This window comes from Branchiostoma floridae, chromosome 4, assembly GCF_000003815.2.
Source record: "Branchiostoma floridae strain S238N-H82 chromosome 4, Bfl_VNyyK, whole genome shotgun sequence".
NCBI lineage: Eukaryota > Metazoa > Chordata > Leptocardii > Amphioxiformes > Branchiostomatidae > Branchiostoma > Branchiostoma floridae.
Genome location: NC_049982.1, coordinates 20932235 through 20959525, shown reverse-complemented (window position 1 = coordinate 20959525; position 27291 = coordinate 20932235). Strand labels below are relative to the sequence as shown.

The 27291-nt window shown below is 41.6% G+C and overlaps 2 protein-coding genes across 2 annotated transcripts; both read left to right on the top strand.

Annotated features, from left to right (window-relative positions):
- Positions 1–1070: 1070 nt before the first annotated feature.
- On the top strand, positions 1071–26677 carry LOC118414703. The gene is made up of 10 exons (XM_035818896.1): positions 1071–1245; positions 14676–14965; positions 15263–17216; positions 17474–17557; positions 21841–21957; positions 22256–22400; positions 22642–22765; positions 22986–23107; positions 23475–23570; positions 23882–26677. Exons 1-10 carry the CDS (start codon positions 1204–1206, stop codon positions 23983–23985), a joined length of 3078 nt encoding a protein of 1025 aa, XP_035674789.1. The 5' UTR covers positions 1071–1203; the 3' UTR covers positions 23986–26677.
- LOC118414705 lies at positions 4819–9529 on the top strand. Its single transcript, XM_035818897.1, has 2 exons — positions 4819–7593; positions 7721–9529. The coding sequence occupies exon 1, from the start codon at positions 4851–4853 to the stop codon at positions 7587–7589; it is 2739 nt and encodes a 912-aa protein (XP_035674790.1). The 5' UTR covers positions 4819–4850; the 3' UTR covers positions 7590–7593; positions 7721–9529.
- Positions 26678–27291: the final 614 nt, after the last annotated feature.

Here is a 27291-nt window from a genome sequence, read left to right as displayed (position 1 = left end):
TCAATAAACCGGTGTCAGGGTAATTACTCGGCAGACGGCAATTATTGGACCCTGCACTAACAGTAACAATAGGCACATGAACCTATTGATTGGAACCGGTCAAAAAGTGTCACTGACCTTGTGCGCGGCGGCTAATACATTCACTTCGCTTCATCAATCTTGCCAGATGTGTATTAACCAGGTTGTAAATGTAATGACTTTGTCGGTCAAGTTGAACCCTGGAGTAAAGCGTAAAACTACTACCGTGTCAGTCGCCAAACAACGTCAAACAGTAACGCTGGTCTTCGGACCAGATTTGCTCCTCGGCAAGTGTATCATGACAAAAAATGTGGCGGTCAGAAAATCTTACGATAACCCATGCACTATAGTATCTTGTAGATTGAGCAACTTGGAAACCAGGCCTGGAAACATACCGGCTTTTCTCACAGCAAAAACCTGTCCTGTACACGTGTGGCCTGTAGTCCTGGTATACTAGTACAAGCAGAGGTTAGGCTCTGGCTGTTTTTGACGTTTTTAGTCGTTTATATCGGGCTTTCTATTTACTTACGTTTCTTGAAGTCTGTCAGCCAGTTTAAAACGACTAAAATGATTTTAAAAACGTCAAAAACAGCCGGAGCCTAACCTCTGCTTTGAAAGATTGAAAGTATACATGTCAAGGCTAATCTCCAACCAGATCCACGGTGCGTAATGTATAGTATCAAATTTCCCGGTGCCCGTTTGACTCCCTTAGCCGGCTATACTTCCTGGCCAGCTTTGATACTATCTTATGGCACCGTAGGATCTGCTTGAAGATTGTCAGCTACAGTACAGTATAATTTGGGGCGGATCCACTCAGGGTGGCAGACTGTGCCATATAAAAGAAAGAGGGGTTAGCAAACAAAAGTAGCTATATCATAACCTTTTTAATCACAAAAGGTTTAATAAACTGCTAATTTCAAGAACGTAAAATAAACTGAAAAGACAATCTATATGTCTTGTATTGGTTATGGTAGAAATCCGAATTTTGTTCCATAAATTGCCTAGTAAAAAACTCCCGATCCCGGACGATACCATTTGTTTTAAGTAAACACAGACTGAAGAAGTCAGAAAGTTCCGAAGTCAGATGACTTACTGACGTACTGACGGGGCTCCCACAGTAACAAACTTTAGGTCAGCGGCAGCAGCGTTTCCACCGGAGCTGAATATTCAAAACCAGACGCAAATATGTCTCGGTGTTGTTTTTCTGCTGTGGCGTGGCTACTAGTCCATGGGCCAGAGGGGTTTTTGGTACCACCGAAAGGGACAAGTGCTATCATGGATTTTTTGTATTAGCAGTGTCCAAAGTTTATTTCAAGCTATGATAACCAGTTGTCATGCACAGCTTTCTTACTGTAATCACGTGACCAAGTGACGTCATCCAAATTGACCTGGCCGTTTGGTCATTTATTGAAAAGGACGGGAGAAATATGTAAAAGATCAATAATTTTCATTGAAAATTGGTTGATAGGTGAAAAACACCCCAAATATTACAAAATAGTAAGTTTTTTGTCAGTATTTAGTATCTTGAGGAAGTTATGAGTCTTCAAAGGCTAATTTTGGGGGTAATTTTTGAGTAAAAATGACATTGTTTACTTTCCAAAACCAGTCATTTATTTGGCTTGCCTATGGGGCCTTGTTTGATACGTTTTCTTGATTTGCCATGTCTTAATCTGCATTTTGGGCTTTAAAGCAACAAAATTCGTCAATTCTATCAGGAGTTACGGGTATTTCAATGATTACACCCAACGGACATTTTTAATAAATTGCTGCGAATATCGCAATGCATCATGGGTAATTCAAGAGACTCTCTATAAAACAATCCACGTGGCCGAGTCAAAATGTTGTTTTTTCTCAACATTTGGGGTGGTAGTAGGGCATTGGTCCATACATACAAAAATGGTTAAGTTTGTGGTAAAGTGGTGTTCACCGGTTGCCATGGCAACGGCCATTTTTCACATTGCGATTTTCACCTGTTAATGGTCAATCAATCGTTCCTTGGCATCACATGTTGTTAATGGTATCTGACGTAACGTACCGTTAACTCCGACTTTTTTCTCTACATTTTTTACGAATTGCGTTCAAAGCAAAATCGATCCTAAATCCAAAGCTTGCCGAAACAAGACATTTTTTTAAATGTTTATTTGCCCTTTTAATAAAAACAAGTACTTTTACAAAAAGCTGGCATTTGGCGTACATGGATATTCCGATTGGCGAGGCTTTTCGGTGGGTAATGAGCAGTTGCTTTCAATGTAGCAGTTTCCTTTCGATCTCATGTTCGATTCTTCACAATTTTTTCGAATTTTCGAGTGCATTCGCGAACGCATTCTATAACAGTTTGTCTTACAAAAAGTCAGCTTATCGCTAGAAATGGATGTGCGTTTTTTATGCGCCTTGAAATGGATACCTCTGCCCTGGAGAATTTGATCTGAGGCAAGCCAAGATGCCGTGCTCTCGTTCACGCAGTCGCAGTGCATCGGGAGAACCACGTGAGTACTTTTTACTTCGTATGGATTCAGACTAAAATACGGCTGCGAAACTTTGTCGAACTTTCCATGAAAGTCATCGTCTATTTATCCACTTTAAAGAAAAGATGATACACGTATGTGTTGAAATATAGGTAAAGCTAGGACGATCATGAAAGTATACACTCAGGCAGAAATACAATGTTGATGTAGTGTTTCAAATGTTTATTTCGCCATTTAGTTTCAGCATTATCAAGTGAACGATTCTTGTTTCAACTTAATCAACTTCTGAGCTATTCACTATAGAAAAGATTAACCAAACCTTAAAGTGACGGTGCCTACTTTTTTACGTCATAAGGGGCAAAAAGAAAGGCTGTGGAGATCAATGGCGAAGATCGGAAGAAGATACAACGCAAGGAAGATGAATACACCAATCATTGTGGTGAATTAGACACAGTAGAATCGGAACCAAATGGTTGTGCTATCCATTGCACAAACGAAACCGCTGAAAATCTAGTCCATCTAAAAGATGCAGAGTCTTGGAAAACCCTTTTGCGTGCTGCAGAGATACGCAAACATCAAGTACTCTTAGACATCGCTTCATCTGTAAAGGAAGGAGAAATTCCGGACATCAAGTATCATCGGAAATGCAGAAGTGTGTTTACAATGAAGAAGTTACTTGACAAAATGCAGGAAACAGAAAGTTGTGGCGACGAGACAGCTAAGCGGCTTCCCAGTAGAGGAAAATGTAGCCCGAATAAAACGTACGAACGTCTTTGTATTTTCTGTGACAAGACAAGCAAATATGTGAAGGGCACAAACAGCCGTGAGACGTTAGTACAGTGTTGCGATATGCGGGCAGACAACACCATCAGGCAGATAGCCACAGAAAAGAATGACAGCAAGATTCTTGCAATCGTGACCCGGGAATTAGTCGCAGCAGAAGCGTATTATCACAGGAGTTGTTACAAGAGTTACACTAGACCAGAAGCAAGCTGCACTCTGAACTATGAGAGAAAGAGTGAATCTGCAGATGATGAATATGCCCGTCTTGAGACCGACGCTTACCAGATGCTTTATCACTACATCAGATCGGATGTGATAGAAAAGGAGAGAGTTGTCCGCATGTCGGAAATAACGGCCTTACTTGTTGAGTATCTAACCTCTCTGGGCATCAAGGAGTGTAAGCCTTCCTCGAAAAAACACATCAGAAGACATCTGGAGGCAGAGTTTGGTGCGATGCTCAAGTTTGAAACTTTGCTCGACGATACACCCGGAGTGTTTCTCATCCCCGCTAACTTGACACCCATGAACATGGCCAAGAATTTGCTAACTGTTTTGATGGCCGAGAAGGATGACGGCACATCGAAGACATTATCCAACATAGAGCAAGCTGCAATAGATATTCGCAATGCTATCTTGAGCAAAGAACGCACTATGTCTTGGCCGCCACGCCCTGCAGAGCTCGATGACAATGCGCTGGACATTCCTCAAGAGCTGATTGCCTTTTTGAGTACCTTGCTTACTGGCAGCAAAGAGGTGTCAGTGGATGAATGCAATGCACGAGTAAAGCGATTGATGAAGTCCTATGCTCAAGATCTCATGTTTGGAGTAAGCAGGGGACAGATTAAGCCACCTAAGCACGTCCTTCTACCATATGCAGTGAAGACTTTGACAAACAACGTCGAGCTTGTGTCCATGCTCAATCGCTGTGGTCATGGCATCTCATATTCTCAGCTCGAGGAAATAAACACTGCTCTCTGTCTGCAGAAAATGGAACAAAACAGCGAAACCCCATTGCCAGACAACATCCAGCCTTATGTTAGTACCACATTGGCATGGGACAATATTGACAGACTTGAAGAGACCCTTTCAGGCGAAGGTACCTCGCATCGTGTAAACGGAATAGCAGTACAGGCAAGGCATTTTGGACCACGTTTCTACAGCGAGCAATCACCAGTAATACCCAAAAGTAAGAGAAGAAGCGTCGAGCCGCAAGATGTCGTCAGCCTACCAATTTATAATTCAGGAGAGCGCCAAGGCCCCAAGACAAGAGGGTATGTAGATGTCACTTGCCAGGATGCAATAGAGAGTGCGAGAAGAAGAAACCTACTGTGGATTTTGGTGCGTCTACATGGAGAAATCAGCCAGAGAGTAAGCGGATGGACCGGATACAACATTTTAGTCCGTAATGAAACTGACGTCATCAAAGACAGCATAGGGTACCTCCCCACAATAGATGCACCAGCTACTAACATGTCGACTGTCCATGAAATCCTGATGAGGTCACTAAAAATCAAAGACGCACTACACCTTAAGAGCATAGTGCTGGTTTTCGACCAGGCTCTATATGCTAAGGTCACAGAGATCATGTGGAAACACCCTCAAACATTCAAGGACATTGTCCCAAGAATGGGTATGTTTCACACGCTACTCACCCTGTTGTCAATCATCGGGAAGCGATTTGAAGACGCGGGTCTGAGGGACATCTGCATAGAGTCAGGAGTGATAGCAGAAGGGTCAGTCACGGGAGTGCTTGAAGGGCGCAAATACAACAGGGCAATCCGGTTCCACAAACTGATGTACGAAGCACTCCAACGACTTGTTTGGAAGCACTTTTTGAAGTGGATAGAGAAATCACCTGCGAAACAGAAATTGGTGAAGGATGTCTTCGCGAGCTTGAAACCTCTCTACAATGATGTCTGCCAGGATGAACAGGAGAAGGTTTTGGCAAACCAGAAGTTCGCCAAGTTTGTCAAACTCTACGATGAACACCTCGAGTTTCTTCGCCACAGTAAAGGGAAGTTAGCAAGCTTCTGGATGTCGTACATTGAGATTGTGGAGATCATGCTTAACTTGGTGAGGGCTTCAAGAGAAGGAGACTGGGAGTTACATCTATCTGCAATAGCACAGATGATACCTTGGTGCTTTGCCTACGACAAGGTTAACTATGCGCGGTACCTGCCTGCCTACCTATTTGACATGTCTCACCTTAACGAAACCCATCCTGAAGCCTTCAACTATCTGAATTCTGGTGGGTTCTCAGTGCAGATCGGTGACCACAATCCATTTGGCCGTATACCGGTAGATCAGACATGCGAAGAAACAGTTAACAAGGACACACAAACGTCAGGAGGTACTAAAGGGTTCAGTCTCAAGCCTGGGGCGATCTGCAAGTACTATCTTGTCGCTGAATACCGAAGCCTGTTTCTGAAGCAGTTGAGGGATATGCTAGATGAACATAAGGCTCATTCTGAGCATACTGACCTCCAGAGTAGCAGAATTGCAAGAGACGAAGCTGATGTGATCGCACTTGTTCTTATGCTGGAACGTTTCTGGATAAATCCATTCAACAGCGAACATCAAGACTTGGTATGTCTGTCAACCGGGAGGTTTGCTACCCCAAAGATAGAAAAGGACCTACTTAATGCGAAAGTCGTTGGTGAAGAGGCATACAAATCGTTCCGCATGCAGCGCCTCGAAATCAACAAAGACACACAACAGGCCCAGTTCCACGACACACTGAAGAAAGCCAAGCTCCATACATTCTCTGAGCTGAACAAGAAGGTCAAGTTCAAAGCTAAAACGACCAAGGAGATCATTCTTAAAGCTGACATGGCTCTGTTCGGTCAGATGATCATCATAGCGGAAAGTAGAAAGCTCCAACTGAGAGATGTGCTTCGCCATCCTCTGGGTCCTCTTCCGTGGTCGTTGGCTACTGCAGATGGATCATTACGAAAAACTACGAAGTCTACACTAGCAAAGGAAGTACAGAAGAATGTACCGGCTGCGGATAATATTCCCCACCCATCTGCATGCATCATTGATGGCATGGCTCTTGTACAAAGGCTAAAAGCTGATCAAAAGACGTTTTCAGAAGTCGCTGATTCCCTACTCGACATGATTTTGCACGAAGGATCACACTCAAGCAGAATAGATGTTGTGTTCGATGTGTATCGACAGGAGTCCATCAAGTCTGCAGAACGAGAACGTAGAGGATCTGAGTGTGGGAGTGAATTCAGAAATATTCAGCCCGAACACAAAGTACTACAGTGGAGAAAATTTGTACTGAACCCGAAGAATAAAACGTCACTTACAAGATTTGTCACCGAGGAATGGAAGAAAGACAAATACAGAAGAAAGCTACACAGCAAGGTGCTTTACATAGCCTGTGAGGAAGAGTGTCACAAGATTTCTGCAAAGAGTGCCATCCCCGTTCGAGACTTGAACTCAAATCAGGAGGAAGCTGACACCAGAATCATACTCCATGTCGCACATGCGGCCAGGTCAGGCTACAACACAGTGATTGTGTCATCAGAAGATACAGACGTCTTCCTACTCTGTTTGGCTTTTAAGCAGTCCATTCCAGCGTCGATATTTGTCAAGTGTGGGACGCACTCAAGAATAAAATATGTTAGTATCACGAATGCGGCACAGGTCTGGGGCCAGGACATTTGCAGCAGTCTACTCGGAATGCACGCGTTTACCGGATGCGATAGTGTGAGTGCGTTTGCTGGCCGGGGGAAGCTGGGGGCACTTCGGCTCGTCAAGGAAAACAGGGACTTCCAGGAGATGTTCAAACTTGTTGGAATGGATTGGGAGCTCTCAAATGAGCTTTTCAAGAAACTAGAGGAGTTTACTTGCCATATGTACTCTTCCCGACCAGGCACAAGCGACGTCAATGAGCTCAGATATAGGTTGTTCTGTGCAAAGAGAGGCAGCATTGATTCTGTCCAACTCCCACCGTGTGCTGATTGTTTGTATAACCACGCTAAGAGGGCAAACTACGTTGCAGCAATCTGGAAGAAAAGTCTGGAGAGCCACCCTGTAATTCCAAGCCCGATCGGTTTGGGCTGGTGTAAGGACGGAGATCAGCTGGTAATTGATTGGATGGATGGCGAGCCGGCCCCAACTGCTGTACTAGAGCTGTTGTCGTGCTCATGTTCAAAAGCATGCAAGATTACTAAGTGCAGCTGCTTGAAGAATGGCTTGAAGTGTACAGACATGTGCAAATGTATGGACTGCGACAACAGACCGGACGAGGAGGACAACCAAGATGACACTGAGGATAGCGATGGTGATCATGATGAAGACGAATATGCTGCATAATGAGGTGAGAATAACATACAAATGATATCACGTTTGGCTGCTTGTGAGCTCCTAGCTTTACGCTCTTTTTTGCATTTGGGTCAACGTTTAAGTCACGTTTGTAAATAATTTCTTATTATCCCTTTGTGCAGCGTTAGATGGAGAACTTTCACCTAGGACTCAGCTCTCCAGACATCTCCATGCTTCTGCGCTCTCTACCCGCCAACAGCACGGCAGGGATCCAGAACTCTACTCACTCAACAACAATCCTATATGTATATATATCCGCTTTGAAACTAAGACTCTTATCAAATAGTATTGCTAAGCTGTAAGATTGTTATATATACCATAGAATAAGCATTTGATATGTACCTTACATTGATTTCAAATTGAATGAATAGCCCTCTTGCCGATTCGTTGTAATTGGCCCCGTTGTTGTAAATATATTGCTAATATGATGTCATCCCATAATTTTGATATTATTTATACCACGGGATAGTGCCAGCGTGGAACTGTGGGCGTGGCGGACTGAAGATGGTTCAATTTCCGCATGAAATGTTTTTTTTTTCATTAGGAGCTGCCTTTTCAAAACGCCTATCTAAATTATGATCAAAATCAACTGAAAATTATAACAATCCTATATGTATATATATCCGCTTTGAAACTAAGATTCTAATCAAATAGTATTGCTAAGCTGTAAGATATACCATAGAATCAGCATTTGATATGTCCCTTACATTGATTCCAAATTGAATGAATATCCCTCTTGCCGACTCGTTGTTGTAATTGGCCCCGTTGAATATATTGTAAATATGTCGGAAGGCATGTAAGTCTTGTTGTTTTGAATTAATTAGTTTACTGACTCAATACAGGAAGAAGATGACCTGGATTATGCTCCATATTATTTCCATTTAGCTAAGTCAGGCATACAAAACTATATATTTTTAGTATAAAAATAGCTTAAAATACCTAAATTTAAGAATTGCAAGTAACGTATTCCAAAAGTAAAAATAAAATAATGTGGGCGCATATCCTACACACCTTTAAAACAAATTTCAGTTCATTTGGGTTTGATATAAGGGCACAGGATCCAAAAATATATATTTTTAGTCATAAATGGCCTCAAATCCCAAAATAACTCATTTTTGAAGTGATGTATGCAAAACTTGTTGGTTGTGTCCTGTGGACATATGTCCAATGCACCTCTGTATCACATTTCAGGTCATTAGGTTGCAATACCAGGGTACAGGGGCCCAAAATATATATTTTTCGTCCAAAATGGCTAAAAACCCTAAATGAAACAAATTTTAAGGTCTTTATCAAAAAAATTAGAAAAAAATGCTGGGTGTATTTGCTATCTCTACCTCCATGCCAAATTTCAACTCATTTGGCCCAAAGATGAAAAAGTTGAATCCATTTAAAGATTTGGCAAGTGAAACACGGCAAAAAAACAATATACATGTATTTCAATCCATACTGTAGTATGGATTGAAATATAAGATAGTTCTACTTATTTCTTACCTAACTAAAATGTTTTCTTAAAGCCCTTACATTAGTTATGAATCGTTCAGTGTCATTGGTCATGCCTTGATAATGGCCAAACTTCAAAAGCATCAAACAATGGCTTGTTTAGCAACTTTCCTGTGAGAAAATGTTATTTTTCACCGTTGCCATGGCAACCATTGTAGAAATTTGTCTAAGTTTATTTCAAAATGGTTCCAAATATATTCAACAGGTATTTGTATGATCTAAGTGCAGAGAAATACTCATCAAATGTGGTTGGGGATTATCAAAACCACAATTACTGACCTGTAATAAACGATTTTTGGTAGTTCTATAGATTTGAGTGACGTCACAAAATCACGTGATAATTCCTATAAAGCTGGGCATCTGACACGGTTATCATGCAAAATAATAAAGTAGAGGAATCAACCTTTTCAAAAAACTAAGTCACCCTTTGTCCCTTTATTTGGTACCAAATGGCCATTTTTGGGGACCTGGCCCATGGACTATACTTGTCGGTGAGTAAAAGCGCTGCAATGCATGGAGGGGTTGGGGTAGCCGCGGGAGCTGGCTGGTGGGGCGGCGGTGCCTGGCATGGGACCGGCCCGAGCGCAGAAGGCTTGCATTTGCGGGCCTGATTTATGATAGGGGTGGATGTGGGGTCTGCCGAAGGTTGTACTTTGACCCAGATATAGCAGCGTTACCTAAAAGCCTTTGCTTGTTTGTAGTGGACGTATGCTTATGTAAGGCTTTATCTGTGACTCTGCAGTTGTTTCCGCCCTCCCTTCCACACCAGAAGTTCACCAAAAGTTCATGCACAACCTGGAATATTGATAGGCGCTAGATTATGAAGTAACTGAGCAAATGTTTCATTAATGAGTCTCAGAGCCCAGCAATATGAGAAACTAAACCAGGGTCGTGTAACACTGCCCTTTCCTACATCCTTGAATCTTCTCTGATCAACCCTCGGAGCCAGACTCTTGCCAGGCTCGTTACAAGACTTCACATGTTTTTCCCGCCAACCTTAGATAGCACTCTGGGGAGATGTCATGCAGGGATCTAGTCAGCAAACAAATCTCCTTGCTCGACACCTCCCCAGGCGTTGGATGAAAGAAATTGATACCCTGCCGGCTAGAGTCTCCTACTAGTCTTCAAATTTTAGCGATGAACTTGTAAAAGTTGTAAATTGTTGTTGTTGATAAGCACCTCTACATATGGTGCTGTGTCTTTATTTATCAATTTGCGGGTTTATATGTTATTATACATTTGTTGTGATGTTGAATTTGTTGAAATGTTGATTGATTGATTCAACAAGGTAAAAAAAATACTTTTTTTGGATAACGTTAGATGCTTGGAAAAAAAGAAAACAAAATGCTATATGCTCAGCTGTGTAGAAAAGTGAGAGGTAGTGTAACACATTTAACTGTGCAGTCTCAAATATAGACTTTAGGTAGCATGGTTTCCAAACCTATTACTAGTATATATAGGTTCTATAATTTTTTTTAGAGCAGCAAGTGCAGGGAGCCTCGGTAGAAACAGGATGGTATCCAGGACATTTCTCCCTTCCTTACCTCCTTACCCTATTAGTATTAAATTAAAGTAACAAAACACAATTTACAGTCATTGCATTTTTATCAACAGGATTAGCTTCAAGTGCTAAATATTCTGTCTCAGGTGTGTATTGCTGTTAGGTTTCTCACCTGAATTCACTCTTTACCACCAGTTGTTGTTTTGCAGTATTGTTTGGTGATTGTCTCCATATCACCAAGTTAAACAACACGGATCACACCTGATCCAGCCTGATTGGTGCCCATTATCACCTCATTGTAGAAATTAGACAGACGTTCCTCAATCCTCACATATGTGATGATATTCATGACCTCCTAAGCTGCAAGCAGATTTTGAGAGGGAAAATTGTGAATTTTTCTATCTTTCTATTTTGCACATCAGTCGACAATCTCTGAAGTTCTCCAAGTTAATATAGTATTTATTACGTACATGTAATATGTAATATGTATATGCTAGACTTCTGATAGATCAAATCTAAGGGATTGTGACATATGAGGCAGAGTGTATTCAGCCTTCTGTCCAAACGGTCAAGCTCCTTGGTTAAAGTTAAACATGAAAAATAACTTTCTCTCATCTTGTTGTCAGTCAGTGGAAGATTCTCAGAGTGTAAAAAAAAAACCTGACCCTTCGATTGAAGAAAGTTTAAGAAAAAAAAGTAATCCTTGTTTAACATGTGGTCTTTACACAATCACACCAGAAAAAAAAAGCATGAGCAAATGTTAAACATTTGAACATTCGGTAGACTCCATGTAGTCAGGTTGACCTGTGGTCTTTCCTCGTCTTGAGGGAAGGAAGCGTAGGACCAGGTACGGCCTGTCTGCCAATACAGGAGATGATTCACAGTTCCAACATTTGTGGAGTGCAATGGGACAGAAGTAAGCTGGATTTCTTTTGTTTGTGTAAATAGAATAAATCCAGTTCCAGGAAATAGACTGTGCACATTTGCTGGGGTCTGCGCCTAAACGCCTCAAACAGTTGGTTAGTCGGTTTTAAGATTGAAGCAATTTGAGGCTGAAAAACACTTACTAGTAATATGCTATTATAAGTTGACAATGATAGAATTGTGCTATGCTTTAATCAATGAGCCAACAGCATCAACAGTTTAATTGTACTGCCGTATGTGGACTGAAGAAGGCTAGAACTGCCCCATGCATGACTCTTTAAAATTAAATGCAGATGATCCAATATTTCGGCCTTAGATTTCTTTGGTCATGAAACCAGCGGACTTAACTCGAGATAACTAGTAAATACTTAGGATTTGCTGTGATTTTTGATTCATAAATGCATAAACAATGTATCGAGAGCAGCAAACATGGTTATTGCCCCATGTACACTGTTTATTACAGCCGTTTGAGGTGTTTAGGCAGACCGCATTTGCTGGGAGTTAGCCTCGATACTTTACCCCAACCTCAAAAATATCTTTTGTGTTGCACGATAGATTCTTGAGATCGGGCTGGGGTTTGGTAACCAGGTTAGCTGGGAGAGGATAGACCAGTTTCTGTGGGAAACCAGCTTCTTGGAAGATCTTAATTGTTTCTGCTGCCCTGCTTTTAAGCCAGTTCTAGAACCCGAGGCAATCTGGCCCAGAATATGGGCGTTGAGGTGGTTTGACTATCGTTCTTTGACTATTGGTCTGCTGCATATTATAGATCCAATATTCCACATGTGATAAGAAGTGGTAATTAAAAACTTCTGCAGGTAAATTCCCCGTCTGATGTTGGTTCAGAATCAGGTTGCAAACAGAACTGAAAACCACCACAAACCATGACAAGTGCCATCCAGTTATTGTGTACTACTGTGAGTATGTCTGGAGTGGATAGGGCTTAGGGGTGGGTACCGGTACAGAACATTCAGGTCCGGTTCAGGTTCAGGTCCAGAGGATCAGGTCCAGGTCCTTACCTGGGAACGGGTTTTCTGCGCGTGGAGAATTTGCGCGTGCGCGTGAAAAATGTGCGCGTGAAAAATAAAGTTCCTGAAATATGTAAAAAAATCTGCAGCAAGGAATTCTATGGCAGAAAAATTTGAACCTATGATATAATTTTCCATCTGTTACCTGAATTTTTGGTTTGAAAAAACCCTGATTTTTAGATCCCTTGGGAATAGGTTAATTTGCATATTTTGAACATTTCAAAATCACGTAAATTTGACAGAAATAAATGGAAAAATTACTCATATGAGGTTTTATATTGTAAAATGTAACAATTTGAGGCTTTTCTCCATTCAAGAAGCTTCATTTCATATTTTTTTAAGCAGATTGTTTCACTCGCAAATTTCAAACTTTTTTGCGCGTGAACAGTTTACATATAAAAATCAATTGTAAATCATTCAGATCGAGATTTTGTACTCTATAATGCAACAATATGATGATTAATTCCATTTTGTGCCATCTTGTTTGAGCTTTTAAGTATAAATCTGCAAAAACTTTTTGAATCCCTTGGGAATCAGCTAATTTGCATATTGTCACGCGCAGATTTTTCACGCGCAAGTTTTCACGCGCAAATTCTTCACGCGCACAAAACCCCAACCCCCTTACCTGAACCTGGACCTGATTCATTATGTGAAAACTTGCGAATGGATGATACTCAAAACAATGTTCCATTTTGGTACAAAGAAATCTGTTTTGTGTAGTGTGTGACTCCCACTGGCATTTTAAAAATCCTACAAGGCTAACTACCTCTGTAAGATTGACTGTAAAAGTTGGTTAAGATGACTATAGAGTCTTAGACTACTCTGCTGCGCTCTTGTTATTTGCCTAGACCGGTAACCCCGAAAACATGCGAATGCCTGACTCAGTTCATTTTCCAATCGGTCCAACATCTGGTCTACGGAATTTTTTCAGGTCAGGTTTTTCTGGACCGGTTTTGTACCGGTACCGGTACCCAGCCCTAGATAGGGCAGCATTGTCCTTGACAAACAACGTCAAAACATCTTTGAACTTTGCAATAACTTAAAGTCTGTTCAAGGCACTTCAAGCTCTAATACTGAAAATCAATGCTACAGTTGGGTGTGTCAAAGCAAGAGCACTATAAATGTCCTTGGCCAAAGAACTGTTATTGTATATTTGTGTCTTTTCAAAGGACTGTCAAGATCAAAGGCTCTGCATGCACACAATACACTGAATCAAGTTTTATAAATGTCAAGGCCAGTATATCAATAGTTACTTATTTGAGGTTGTTGAAAGGGGACATCCTGATGTAGTGCTAGTGCATCAACTTCTGTGCATTAGAGTCCAGTAACTTGCTGCAATCCTGCCTACCCTAGCAGGGTTTGAAATACCTGGCCAGTTGCCCAATTGCACAGTGCAACCATATTTTGTTTGAGCAATTTACTTTCAAACACTAAGTAGCGCAGTGCGCTATCTTTTTGCTTGAGGACAGCAAGTGTCATGAGAGTGGCCTATTGCTCTGTCCACCAAGGATCAAATCCATTGTTAATCACAGCAGAATAAGTACAAAGACAGACACACCCAAAACTATAAGTATAAATAATGATTAGGGCCTTGAACCTGTGGCAACCTGACTAGTGAAATGTTTATGGGCAACCTTGTGTTTGGCTGAGGTTGCACTGGGCAATCTGACTAAGGCATCATGATGAGGCTTCCTTGAGACGGCCTGTTTGTGTATAACCTGGAATCCAGTCTCTCGCTGGCTCGGCCTACCGTACTTAGTGCAGGCGCTCTACGGGGCCACTGTGGGTCTGAGCCGCCGGGATAATTGGCCCGACCCGGTAGAATTTTCACGCGGTTGGACTTTGCCCAGGGGGGTTAATTGCCGGCCTCGCTAGGCCGGATAATTAACCCCCTGGGCTAAAGTCTAACCCCGTGAAAATACTACCGGGTGTGGCCATTTACCCCGGCGGCTGGGAGCTTCCCTGGCCCCGTAGAGAGCCTGCACTAACTACGGTATAAGGCCGAGCGAGAGACTGGATTCCAGGTTAGTTTGTGTATCAAGTTTGATAGATAGCCACATTTTTGATTAGTGGATTGTCCAGGATGAATGACTCTCTTCTCATACCTTTGTTCTCTGTACCCCTGCAGGGCTGACTGTGTGTGGAGGGGGTCATGCCCTAACCTACAAGGCAACCTTGGACATGGGAGGAGTGACAGGGGACATAACGTTCCAAGAGCCGACTGCCTCTACGAGTGTCAACATCGCTCTGACTGGACTCAGTGGCACGTGGGGGATGCAGATTCGTACATTCCCCGTGGCGTACGACACAGCAGCGCCATGTTCAAATCTGGGAGAGTCTTACCATGATATCAGTGCAGCCATCAATCCTACTACTACTGTTACATCAGACCTTAGTGGGAAAACCTTGTCTCACAGGTGGGTAGACTACTCACTAGTTACTGGACTCAATATTAGCCTACAAAACATTTATATATTTTGTCATATGAATGGTTCTATGTAATCAAGGCCATCATTTTGGCTAAGTTGCCATGTGCTAAATGAAGCAAGGTTTGCTTGGTATAGTTACACAGCTCAATTAACGTTTCATGTGTCAATGATCATTGGTTATGCTTAGTTTCAGTAAGCCAATATTTTGTCTATGGCCAGGTATTGTTTTATACTTTGTTTAACAATAAAATAGGGTTTTGAAAAGTCCTGTTTTGTTTCCATCAGATCTGTGCTTCTGACTGACACCAGTGACAACACCAATGTCCGCTGTGCCACCATCCTCCCAGAGGCTGTCACCATGAAGACTGCCATAGCCAAGTTTGGTGGCCCTGTCAGTGGAGTTGTCATGTTTCGTCAGCAGTCAGACGACCCATCTGCTACAACCATCATAATATCAAACCTCTTCTATAGCCAGAACACCGGTTCTGCCGCGGACACCAGTAATAACTGGGAGGTACGCAGCAGCGCTCCGAGCAGCAGTGGAGACCTGGCGACACGCTGTGCCTCAACAGGCAGCGTCGTTACCGACCTGGGGCAAACCATGATTGGAGCCACTAGTGGAAGTGGGAGGAAATTTGACACGAAGAGCGGTTTGGCCTTGTCTGGTGGAAGTACCATTGTTGGAAAATCTCTTATTCTGAAGGACTCTTCAAACACTGTCCTGGCATGTGCAGAGATTTACCATCTCGAAGCAGTGTCAGTGTCTGCAAGGTTTGACATGAGTGGGGTGAAAGGTACTATGGTCTTCTCCCAGAACTCACCGTATGAGTACACCACCGTCACCATAAACATTAACAACATTGGAGCTAATGCAATCAACTACCACGTCCACGAGTACCCAATCCCAGCTAAGGCAGCTGATGAGAGCATGTGCAGTGGAACGTACACTGCAGGGCACCTCAACCCTTTTGGCAAGGTCCCGAGTTCTGACAGCTATCCTGATCCCGCTGCAGGTACTGGTGATCAGTACGAACTTGGTGACTTGAGTGGAAAGTTTGGTAATTTCAATGGAATGGACACTGTGTCTACTGTGAATACTGACTGGTACCTTCCATTGTATGGACGGTACAGTATTGTTGGTCGATCAGTTATAATCCACGATACGACTGGTAGTAGATGGGTGTGTGCAAACATCGGTTACCCTGGAGAAGTGATCACAGCGATGGCAGTGTTCAAGACTCCCATTGCCGGTCACATGGTCCTACGGCAGGTTAAAGACAAGCCATATTTGGACACCTCGGTGTTCCTTACTGTGTCGTATATCGATGGTACGGCTGGGACTTCAGACCACAGCTGGCATGTGCACGAGGACTCCCTGGGTTTGGACTACGCCGCTGTGGAAAACAGGTGCTCAAGCACGGCAGGACACTTCAACCCGTATGCAGTTGACCTTTCAGGGAACTATGCCTCCCAATGCAATGGAAACAATCCCCTCCGCTGTGAACTTGGCGATTTGTCTGGCAAACACGGGAAAGTTGACGTGGGCTCGGAAGACAGCATCAGCAGGAACTTTTACACTGACGTCGAGCTCCCGCTGTCCGGTCCGGAGGCTGTGATTGGTCGCTCTATGGTGATTCACCAGGCAAACTCTGGTGGTGGGAGGCTGGCCTGTGCAAACATTTTTCAGCTGCCAGCTGTGGAAGTGTCGACTCAGACATGGCATGCTCAGGGGGGCGTCAGCATCTCAGGAACCTTTAGCGTAACCCAGGCATCTCCGTTTGACTCCACCACCACTGTTATCGATGTAACTGGCTTGAGTAATAATGCAGATACGTACCACGTGCACAAGCTCCCTGTACCATTTGGAGAAGACAACCCGTGCAGTGCAGCGTCTGTTGCCGGACATTATAACCCTTTCAACGTCGTCATTGCCAACAGTCCTGCTAGTGGAAGTGGGACGAGCGACCAGTACGAAATCGGAGACCTAAGTGGCAAATATGGCTCCATGCAGGGACAGACGGGTTTCTCAGAGACTAATGAGGATGGTAACCTTCCCCTGTTTGGGACGTACAGTTCCATTGGAAGGTCGATCGTAATCCACGACAACAGCGGCGGCAGGTGGCACTGTGCAAACCTGACCAGAGTACTGCCTGTGGATGCCTCCACGGTGTCTGCTATGGCTGAGTTTGAAGCCATAAGTCCGGCGGGTGACAATACCATCACAGGCAAAATTGTTCTGGTGAGTGCTATAGAAGTCCAGACTAATTTGGCCATTACAGTCTGGGGCCAACCTCTTTACAAGAAGTGTGATAACATCTTAAATTCAGCAGGTATCTCTGCTAGTGGTGTGCAAGTTGACAGCACACAAATGGGTTGTCACAACAGATATTCAAACAATGCTACTTGTTATGGGATCAATGTCTTTTTTTAAAAATCCCTTGTAATATCTATGTGTAACACTTGTATGTTTGACTGGAGATGTTTTACCTGTTGCAGACTCAGGTAATTTATGCGGATGGCAGCGGGGGCGACACCACCCTCCAGGTGGACATCAGGTATGCCAAGGATGCCAGCAAACAGGTACGACACCATTACTTTTAGTCATCATTTCCATTGTCAAGACCAGTCTGGGAGGGGTGAAAATGGTGCTCATATGTTGTCAGCAGCCACACAAGAAAACAGTATCTGTCATCCATGTAGCCAAGTTTCCATGGACAAACAAGAACAATGATGGTTTAATCTACTTAGGTCTAAACCAATGATAAACATATTGCTTAGAGGCAGGAAATAAGAGCTGAAAAAATTTTCATACCATTGATGCAAAATTCCTTCCATTTCCTGTGAGGTGCCAGGATTTCTATAGGAATTCTGGCTAGAAGTGCAAAAAGTTGCCAAGTCACTTGCCAAATTTTCTGTGATGTTTAATTTCTTAAGCTCCCTGTTTTCTGACTTAAAAGGGAAAGTTAATTTGATTTTCAACCCACAAGAACTCTTAGTAAATGTGATTTGTACTACAGATGGGCAGGTTTAATTTCTTATCCGCTGAAGTACTAAGAAATGCATGGGACAGGTGTAGAATGATAATGGACCGAACCCGAAGTCCCGCCTTCTATTTGATCATGTTTCTATTTTGAACAACACCGTCAAGAACAGCGCTTAGCCTAGCAGGACAGAACTATTTAGTGGATAATACCTACTGACTTTGGTTTAGCTTTTTAGCCCTGAAAGCCTCTCTGGCTGAAAAAATGTGCTGCCTTCTTTGCAAATTATATATATATAGTTGTGGTAAGGGTGTTATAATTTCACTTATTATAAATGGGGAAACGTGTAAAGCAGGGAATGTATTTCTTTGAAAGATTTTCTATTGTATTTGTTTCATGCATAACTGCTGCATGCATTCTTATGACAAAAATGACATTGAGAAGTAAGTAGGTCCAGCAGTTGCGGAGAGGGAGCGCTTCTATTACACTACATGCCAACCATAGGCCCCTTCTACAAAGTGTGCAGAGTCCCATCTCTTATAATTATACACATTACCCTGTGTTACACACGCAATCTGCTCACCAACAAAGTGATTATGCTAATGCAGTGGCTATCCCTCCCAAATTAACTACTCTGTGGGTGTAGTCTTTTTCATTGGCCATTTCTGTTCCACTGTTTTTGACAGAGGTTTTCGAAATAGGAAAGGGTTTCTGTATTTGTTCAATATTGCACTCAAGGGGAATGGTGCATTACCGGTACAACACACCTGCTACTAAAAGCAAATAAATAGTACTGGTACATGAAACAGAAACAAGAAGCCTCACAACAGACTGTAGACCAGACATCTTTCTAGTAGCGTTTGATGTATGGTTTGCTGCACTCTTAGCAAGCTCCCCTCTAATCTACTTTTGCCTCAAACTATTCTTTTCAACACTACAAACCCTAAATACATAACTCATCCATTTATACTTGAATGTCATGTAAACGTATTTACCGGTACAACACACCTGCTACTAAAAGCAAATAAATAGTACTGGTACATGAAACAGAAACAAGAAGCCTCACAACAGACTGTAGACCAGACATCTTTCTAGTAGCGTTTGATGTATGGTTTGCTGCACTCTTAGCAAGCTCCCCTCTAATCTACTTTTGCCTCAAACTATTCTTTTCAACACTACAAACCCTAAATACATAACTCATCCATTTATACTTGAATGTCATGTAAACGTATTGACGAGATTAATGGGAACAAAAGATAAAAGTAAATTCTAACTAAATACGTAGTAGAGCAAAGTTTATGGCGGCCTGACGCTTTTCTAATCCTTCACACTGTTGCTCAGCTGAGGATGCTTCAGTGCAGCCCAGCAAAAACAAATCTGTGTCTGGTATTTGAAGCAGCTCGCATCCATGGCATTGCCATAACAACATTTCATCTTTACTTGGTTGTTGTTTTTGACAGCAAGAAATTGCTCTTAGTTCCCCTTTCTTGACTATTAAAGTGTCATCAACAAAGTCTGAGTTGAGAGTGAGAATTGAAAAGAAGTCAAAGCATGTCAAAAAACAATGTCTAAAATCCTTTTTCATGACGTTACTGCTCCTTTTGCCGAAAGTTGTTTGAGGGGGAATAGCAAGTATACGATTTCAGAAGGAAACATAGAGAAGAGGGAATTGAAAATTTTTTTCCTGGCTCTTTTTGAACCATTTTTTTCAATTTTGTCTTGACTGCATGGGATATGAAAGGAATAATAATTGTACGTTTCTGAAAGGAGGGCATCAGCTCGTTAGATGACATGCAATATTTGAAGACATTGCATGCAACTTATTTTGAAGATTGCTATATGATAATGTACTGGTTCAGTGAAGTCTTGATACTTAATTCCAATGATCATCCTGATAACCTTAAAGGTTCTCCGTCTATTTAACCATTATTATTAAAACTGACAAGCATGTAACTTGATCCACCAACAAAAGACAGACAGTGACAATAGGAGACTAGGAGGGATCATACACTACAGGTGTGTGCAAGGATCTGGGTACCAAGTTTAGTTTCAGGTCAGATTTTAGTGCACATTTTCCCCACAGATGTATTCAGAATCAGAGTCTGTAATTAGTGTAAAGTATCACTAGTGCTGACAAATCCCAGTAAATGTCTATGTTATTAAATGTACCACAAAACTTCCTTATCATATCTGTAAAATCCTGAAATTTTTTTCTGATATTTTGATTTCTTTGATTGTGGGGAAAGCTACATGTAGGTCAGTGCCCGTAAGCTGATACTGTCAGTGTAAGTCAGGCGATGCCTGAGCTTTTGTTTAGCAGGTAGATGGATTATCTACTCTGTCCCTTGGAATGTTGCCTTCAGTAGATAAACAAAGGGAGCAGAAGGACAGGTGACACTAATTGCGATGTTACATTGTGTTATGTTGGAGACAGGTTATACTGCCCGAGGCACAGTCCTACTTCAGCACAAAACTTATCAGCCACTCAAAAATTATCTTGTTCACCACAAAAGATTTCAAGCAACTGCACTTAAGGTAGTGTAAGTACTCAAGAAAGTCAGCAGGTGGTCATTTCTACAATAGGCCTTAAGACCTTATAATTTATACCTATAGCCTGTCAAACCTATTACATGTACATGTAACACTAATCCACCTTTATCCGCATAGATGCGGGGTATTTAGGTATGATAAAGTCAACAGATGGTGGTTTCAAACTGTAGTAGTTTGAAAGTATTGCAATTTGAAGGCACTGCCATCAACCTATTATCCCTAAATACTCCTTTGCAAAAAGCAACGGTTAAGGTTACTTCACCGATAAAGGTGACCTGGCATTATACATGCATCAAGAATTCCATACATAACCTCATGAGTGATGATGTTTACCACATCTGGCCAGTATGCCAGTACTATGCCAGTAGGGATGTTAATTACCTGCTTGAAGAAAAGCAGGTATTGTTTTTGGTAGGGATCACGATTTGGAATTTGTGTTTCCGGACCGATATCTTTAGAACGTCTGGATGGATTGCAATTATCACATTTGCTATGGGCGTAGATATTGTGAGACATTGTGCTTTAGCATGCATTTGCTGCAGTTTTTTTGACAGGAGTCTTTTTGACAGGAGTAAAGTGGTCCTAGTTCATCTGGTAAATACTAGAGCAAGCCAGCTGGGGCAATTATTCACCCCTGTCACCACTGTGTTGGGTGAATCACTATATATATACACATTAGGGATATATAGCCAATGGCTGCACAGATCCACAACTAGTAGAAAGAGTAACTGTGAACATCCCTGTCACCTCTGTATGGAATGAACAATTATATACACATTAAGGATATGTGCCAGGTGCAGGTGTAACAATAGCAAATAAAAATGGAATGGTGAGGTACGTCACTAGAAAGATGTAGTTTTGGATCTCACCATTTACCACAGGTAGATGATATTATATAAGAACAATGATGAAATAATTTTGCCAAACGTCAAACCATATCAACTCCACAACACACCATTCGCACCATCACAAAACAAAATATTTCATGCAGGTTTGAGTTTTCAGACTCTTGTTTCTTCTGGGACATTCCCATCTTCCACAGATAATACATGAGTATACATGTAATAGTTGCTGATTCTCTGTAGGATTAACATGAGAACATCTTGATTGATAGTACAGTGTACGGATAATCAAAGCACTCAAGGAAACAAATGAGGAATGTTTTTTAATAAGAATTTGCAATACAAACTTTACAAGGTGACTGGACCATTTACAAAATCTATCCTGTTGCATTGAGTATTGTTTGTATTGTACAATTCTTATTACCTGATTACCTTGATGTCTGACCGCCATCAACACATCCTTCATTTCTCCTGTGTTGTTACTTTGCAGACGTCTGACCACAGCTGGCACATCCATGAACAGCCCGTGACCGGTGATGAGAACGCTGTCACGTCTCGATGTTCCAGCTGCAGAGGACACTTCAACCCTTACAATGCTGACCTGGGGGTGAGACTTTGTTGACTACCATAACAACAGTGATGAAATGCAAGCAGAATTGTGTATTTTTAAGCTGCCTTTTTGCATGTCTTTCAGGTGGTATATTTTTTTTTTGGTATTGTGGTGAGGTGTTAGTAAAGGACATGAAAAAGATTAGCTAGAACATGGTATCATATCTGCTTGGATATTACATCATTCAGGGTAAAGGTAAGTTACCTGCTTTAAGAATTTGACTGAAAGTGAAGATGAAACACGTGTAGAAGGTTTCAGGTGCCTCCAACATGTATCTTTATTTTGTGAATTACAGGGGAACTATGCCACCCGGTGTAAGCCAGGAAACCCACTGCGCTGTGAGCTGGGAGATTTGAGCGGGAAACAGGGGAAGTATGCTGTAGGAGGGGGGCAGCGAGTCTACACTGATGTGGATATTCCACTGTACGGCGAGCTCACAGGTAAGGTATTCTGTCTTTCTGTCAGACAAACTCTTAGCATGTAATGCCAGCATTGCAGCAATTACTACACACTTTTCACAAGTCCTCACAGGTAAGCCTGTATGCAGTCTAGTTGGCATTATTTGAACCTTCACAGTGTCAAAGTTTGGAATATGTAGTTCAAAAACTGCGCCTGGTCTGATGTTGGTTCATGTTGGTCCATCACTTGTATTCAAAATTTTCTTACCTCTTCTCCACACAGTTGTGGGCCGTTCCATTGTGATACACGAGGCTAATGGCGGGGGTGGCAGGCTGGGGTGTGGCACTATCCGCCCCATGACGCAGACAGCCACCATTGCTTTCCCACCCATCGACAACTTTGACTCGTAAGTCAAAATATGTGGCTACTGCATGTTTCATAAAAGTGTGAAAAATCGGCTCATGTAAACCCTTGCAAGTCTTTGGAATATGTCTCCATATAACGTTACATGTATGATTTTGAATTTAGGCAGGGTTGTAAATCCAGGTACTTGCATATTGCTTTATGTTGCATCTGTAACACGAATGATGCCCACATTCATTTGGATACATTATTTCTCCTTAAAGGACTGACTTCCGAACCACGGTAGCTAACTTGTTGGAGATCGCGGTGTGGAAAGTTGCCATCTTTTACGTGCCCAAGACCAACACCATACGAGAGTGCCAGGAGGTGACATTCTATGTCCTTGGTGAGAAAATGATTATCATATTACAAGTAGTTTATTACATGGAGCCGCAGTGAATTGCAGTCATGTCTGGGGCCAGGGGATGGCTACTAGTACATGCTGAGTAAAATCTGCGCAAGTGACGCCTTTAAATACGGACTTGGAGTGAGAAAAATTCCTTGTAAATTTGTTATGACGTCTTGAATATCATTTCAGCCAGCTTTCTGTCAAGATAATAGTTTTGGCTTGAATTGCTGGATTCCCTTACCAAATCTCAAATCAGTCATATTGTGCATGTAAAAAGACATGTTGGAAGAGGATGTACAGTTTTCATTAGTGTATGCTTTTTCACTGTCATTAAAGATCTGTGTTGTTCTAATATCCTGTTTAGGCAACATTGAGCGCAGTAAAGTGGAAGCATTGGTGTCTGGGAGCCAGGCTAGTGAATTGGGGAAGTATGCACCAGGAGACAGCTGCAAGAGCTACGGTAAGTCTGTTCTACACAAAAAGTCTGTCTGGAATTGTGCCTGTCAAAAACCATAAATAGACTTTAGGAAAAGCACCCCTAAGGTTACCAAAATTAAGACTGTTTTGCTTCGATAGATGAGAGAGGCTGTAAAAGCCTGCACACCTTAAGATATTCTATTGTGTAGCTTATGTGCCCTACCACTGGGTTGTTATGCTGGGTCTTTTACCAATGTTTCCTTCTCAAACAATTCTAGACTATACTATCTAAACCTATGAGCCAGGCAAGTTTATCATAAGTTGGTCTCTAACCAGTGTGTGATGTCCTTTCAGTTGGTACTCCACAAGCTGTTTACTCCTCTGCGACAACCTGGAGTAAAACCAGTGTCCTCTTCACAACACTGCTGCTCGGTACCATGGGATGGCTGTTGAGCTGAATCCTAGAGTAGCCCCCTAGCCCCCTGGATATCCCCAGTGCACCCTGGGATGGCCCACAATGTGACGTTGACTGCTGTGCTGCTTCAGGAGGCTTGGGAGGAATCGTCCCCTTGTTGATATGTACATAGTCATGGATATATCCCCTAATCGCTACCTCTTTAATTTACTGGTCTATAGACAATTTTGCACAACCATTTTCACCTGTACAATAACTCAGACTGTGGAATGACTGAAAACCTCTAACAAACACACCTCTGGAAGTAGGATGTAGAATCTGTGATCATATTGTGATAAGTGACAAGTGTTTTTAGTGATGTGATAATTGCACCGTAGCAAGGCAACAGAACAAATATTACAAACATTACAAACTTTGTTTATTGATATTGCCTGTAAGACCAGAGGTTTGTGGACCTTAACAGAAAATTGGTGGTACTTTGGGTTAGTCCTGAGATTTAGAGCAGGGATTAGAGTAACATTATATATATATAATATATATAGTATAATTGATTATCATTTCTATGTGCAGAGGCGGCGGCAGCAAATTTCTTTTGTGGGGGCAAAATATTGGTGATAGATTTGTGAGCATGTGGAGGGCCGATGTAACTGATGTAAGTTGCTGCTGTTCTGTACCTCTCCTTCAGCATTCCTTAAGCTCCACTGTCTTGACTGTATGGAATACCTGTAAGTCAGTGCTTGCCTAAATTTGGGTGTGTTTACTAAAGAAAGATTGAACTTCTACATCTCTCGATTTTGGACCCCAAAAATCGCAACCTGGCAACAAAAAAAATGGTTTGAATGAGAGGCTAGTGCAGGCCCCTTATTGTTAAATAAGTGCAAGTTTAGAAATAATCTTGTGATGAGACTATGGAAAAATGAGCAAGTGACAAACTTCATGTTACCGGATTTTTCCCAGTATTTTTGCATTGTATTACCAAAAGATGTCATTCACTTTGTCAAGTTTATGTGAAATGAGGATGTTTTACTAATAGTAATATAAGCCAGAAGTTGTGAAGGGGAGAATGTTATCCTGAAGTGTTTGTTTTTAGAGTGGGTGATTGATTTGGGCAAAATTGTTCAAATTCTAAAGACTATGTTTCAAGCATGTGCCTTATGTAGAATGATAAAATTTCTTGTAGGCTTTTAGGCTTTGACTTTTTCACATTAGCCAACTACATCCCATTCAGGCAAAAGTGACCAGACAGTTTTAAGATATGTAAGTAGGGAGGATAGCAATGTTTTGCTAGCACAGCCAATGATGTACAGTAGAGTACAATTTGTCAATTTGAGAAAATATCCGTAGTATTCTGTTACAAGTCAGCATTAAGATGGTGAACTTTGTGTGAAAAAGGTTTATGGAGACCAGAAAATTTCAATTTCATGAAAACGACAAATTCGTGCAGGGTGAGAAAATACTTTCTGCCCTCTTGCATTATTTTGGTGTCATCCGTAACATCAAGCTCATGTGGCCCTTTGTTTCACCCCCAGCAAGTCCACTTGTGATAACACATATTTAACTTCTCACTTATACAGGCAGTTAACGTTACAGCATGTGCCAGTACTTGCACAATACCTCACAATCACCAAGTCCTACCACTACTGTTGCCCTGACTACATGTACAGTGTTGTACATACAATTATCTGCCAACCACAAATGTGAATTCTACTACAGTAGCACTGTCACAGGGATATACTTTCAATTTGACTATATTTTTTCTCTTGAGAATCATGAGAATTGCGTATTACTAACAATGTAGAAGCATGATTTTCAGGTAACATCACACCAGATCTAGTGTACATGTGATGCAATCACCACCTTTTGTAATCTCCACAACTTGTCACTTGTTCTGCATAAAGAAAATACAACATCATAATCATACATAAATCACTATCTCCTAATGATTTGCTTTATCAACCCTAGTGAATCATAAATAATCAATTCATGACAAAAAAGATCTGATAATGATAATGAAAACTGTACCATTAACCAACTGTGACGGATGTTATCTTATTGTTAGTTACTAGTTTGCACATACTTTTTCAGTCTTCCAATTGACAACAAAGAATGTTAAGTTAGTAGTACTAGGTCAGTTGGATAGTTTGGCATCTTACATTATACATACCAGAACATTACAATACACTGTCAACAGCCAGGCATTTCTGGCCACCTTCTGGCCTATAGAAGTCACACTACAGTAAACATAATCCATACAAGTCAATAGGGAATATTCCTCACTACTGTGCAAAGACTGGGTAACTGGATCACAATCTCTGGCAAATACTTCAGTCTACTTTACATGGTCCAGTTCTAACATTTAAGACAAAATTTGTTCCCCTACCTATCATTAAATGACCTGGATGTCATTGGGTAAGACATTAGCTTTTCTAAGTACCATCATCATTGTATTGCTACTTCTCTATCATGAATGATGTTTCAGTTTGCTACATTCACCATATAACATACAACTTGCACATACACAATGTTTCACTGGTGCAGCAACAGTGTATAGACAATACGACTAAGTCTGACAATCCACAGATGTACAGCTTACTTAACACTTAACTGTTACAAGTTACCAGAAAAATGTTCAATCTGCTATCCCAAATCTTGGAATCTCTACTAATATACCAAAGTAACACAAAACATCATACAGTGAAAAAAAGTTTTTAACGTAAAGTATTACTTCTTCTGAATAAGTAACATCTGTTATCATAATACCGGTACGTTTACGACGATTTCTCTAGCCATACTGATTTGACAAATTGTCAACGCATCATTTTCTCCAGTTACATGTTGCTGTTATAGGTTACCCTTGCCACTTCTTCTGTGTAACTTTTCTGCCACTCTTGTCCTGCTAAAAGCGTAATATTGTAATTGTAACACGCCGCGGAATTACACGGCGAACGGGCGCGTGGTTGGGAGGGGGTACAAAATACCGGTAGGAAGAAACACGGCACAATTAACTGCCGCTATGTACATTTATACATCCTCTGATGTTCCTTCCTTTTCTGTCAGTAAATGCATAAAACATAAACCTGCATGAGCATACAAAATGTCATGAGAAAACGGACGTATACTGTCAAGAATTTTCATTTAACTTCTGTCCGTCACAACCGCTATGACGTAACACTTCACTGCTAGCGTAGATATAAAAATGGCGGGAAAATGGCTGCGTACGTTCAATTTTGCCCATTCAGTCATAGATCCGGGCTATTATGCAACGGTTCTTCACACTTTTACATGAGTTGTAGGTCACTCACAGAAATTCAAGATTGTTGTTGAATCATGTTCGTCTTGTGCCGTGAGC

What these genes read in the sequence shown, in the direction of transcription:
- LOC118414705 (XM_035818897.1), top strand. Translation starts at nt 4,851, where the DNA reads ATGTGGAAACACCCTCAAACATTCAAGGACATTGTCCCAAGAATGGGT.
- LOC118414703 (XM_035818896.1), top strand. Translation starts at nt 1,204, where the DNA reads ATGTCTCGGTGTTGTTTTTCTGCTGTGGCGTGGCTACTAGTC. An exon ending in GGGAAAACCTTGTCTCACAG is followed by an intron (nt 14,966 to 15,262) that starts GTGGGTAGACTA and finishes TGTTTCCATCAG; the next exon opens with ATCTGTGCTTCTGACTGACA. An exon ending in AGACAGCTGCAAGAGCTACG is followed by an intron (nt 23,571 to 23,881) that starts GTAAGTCTGTTC and finishes ATGTCCTTTCAG; the next exon opens with TTGGTACTCCACAAGCTGTT.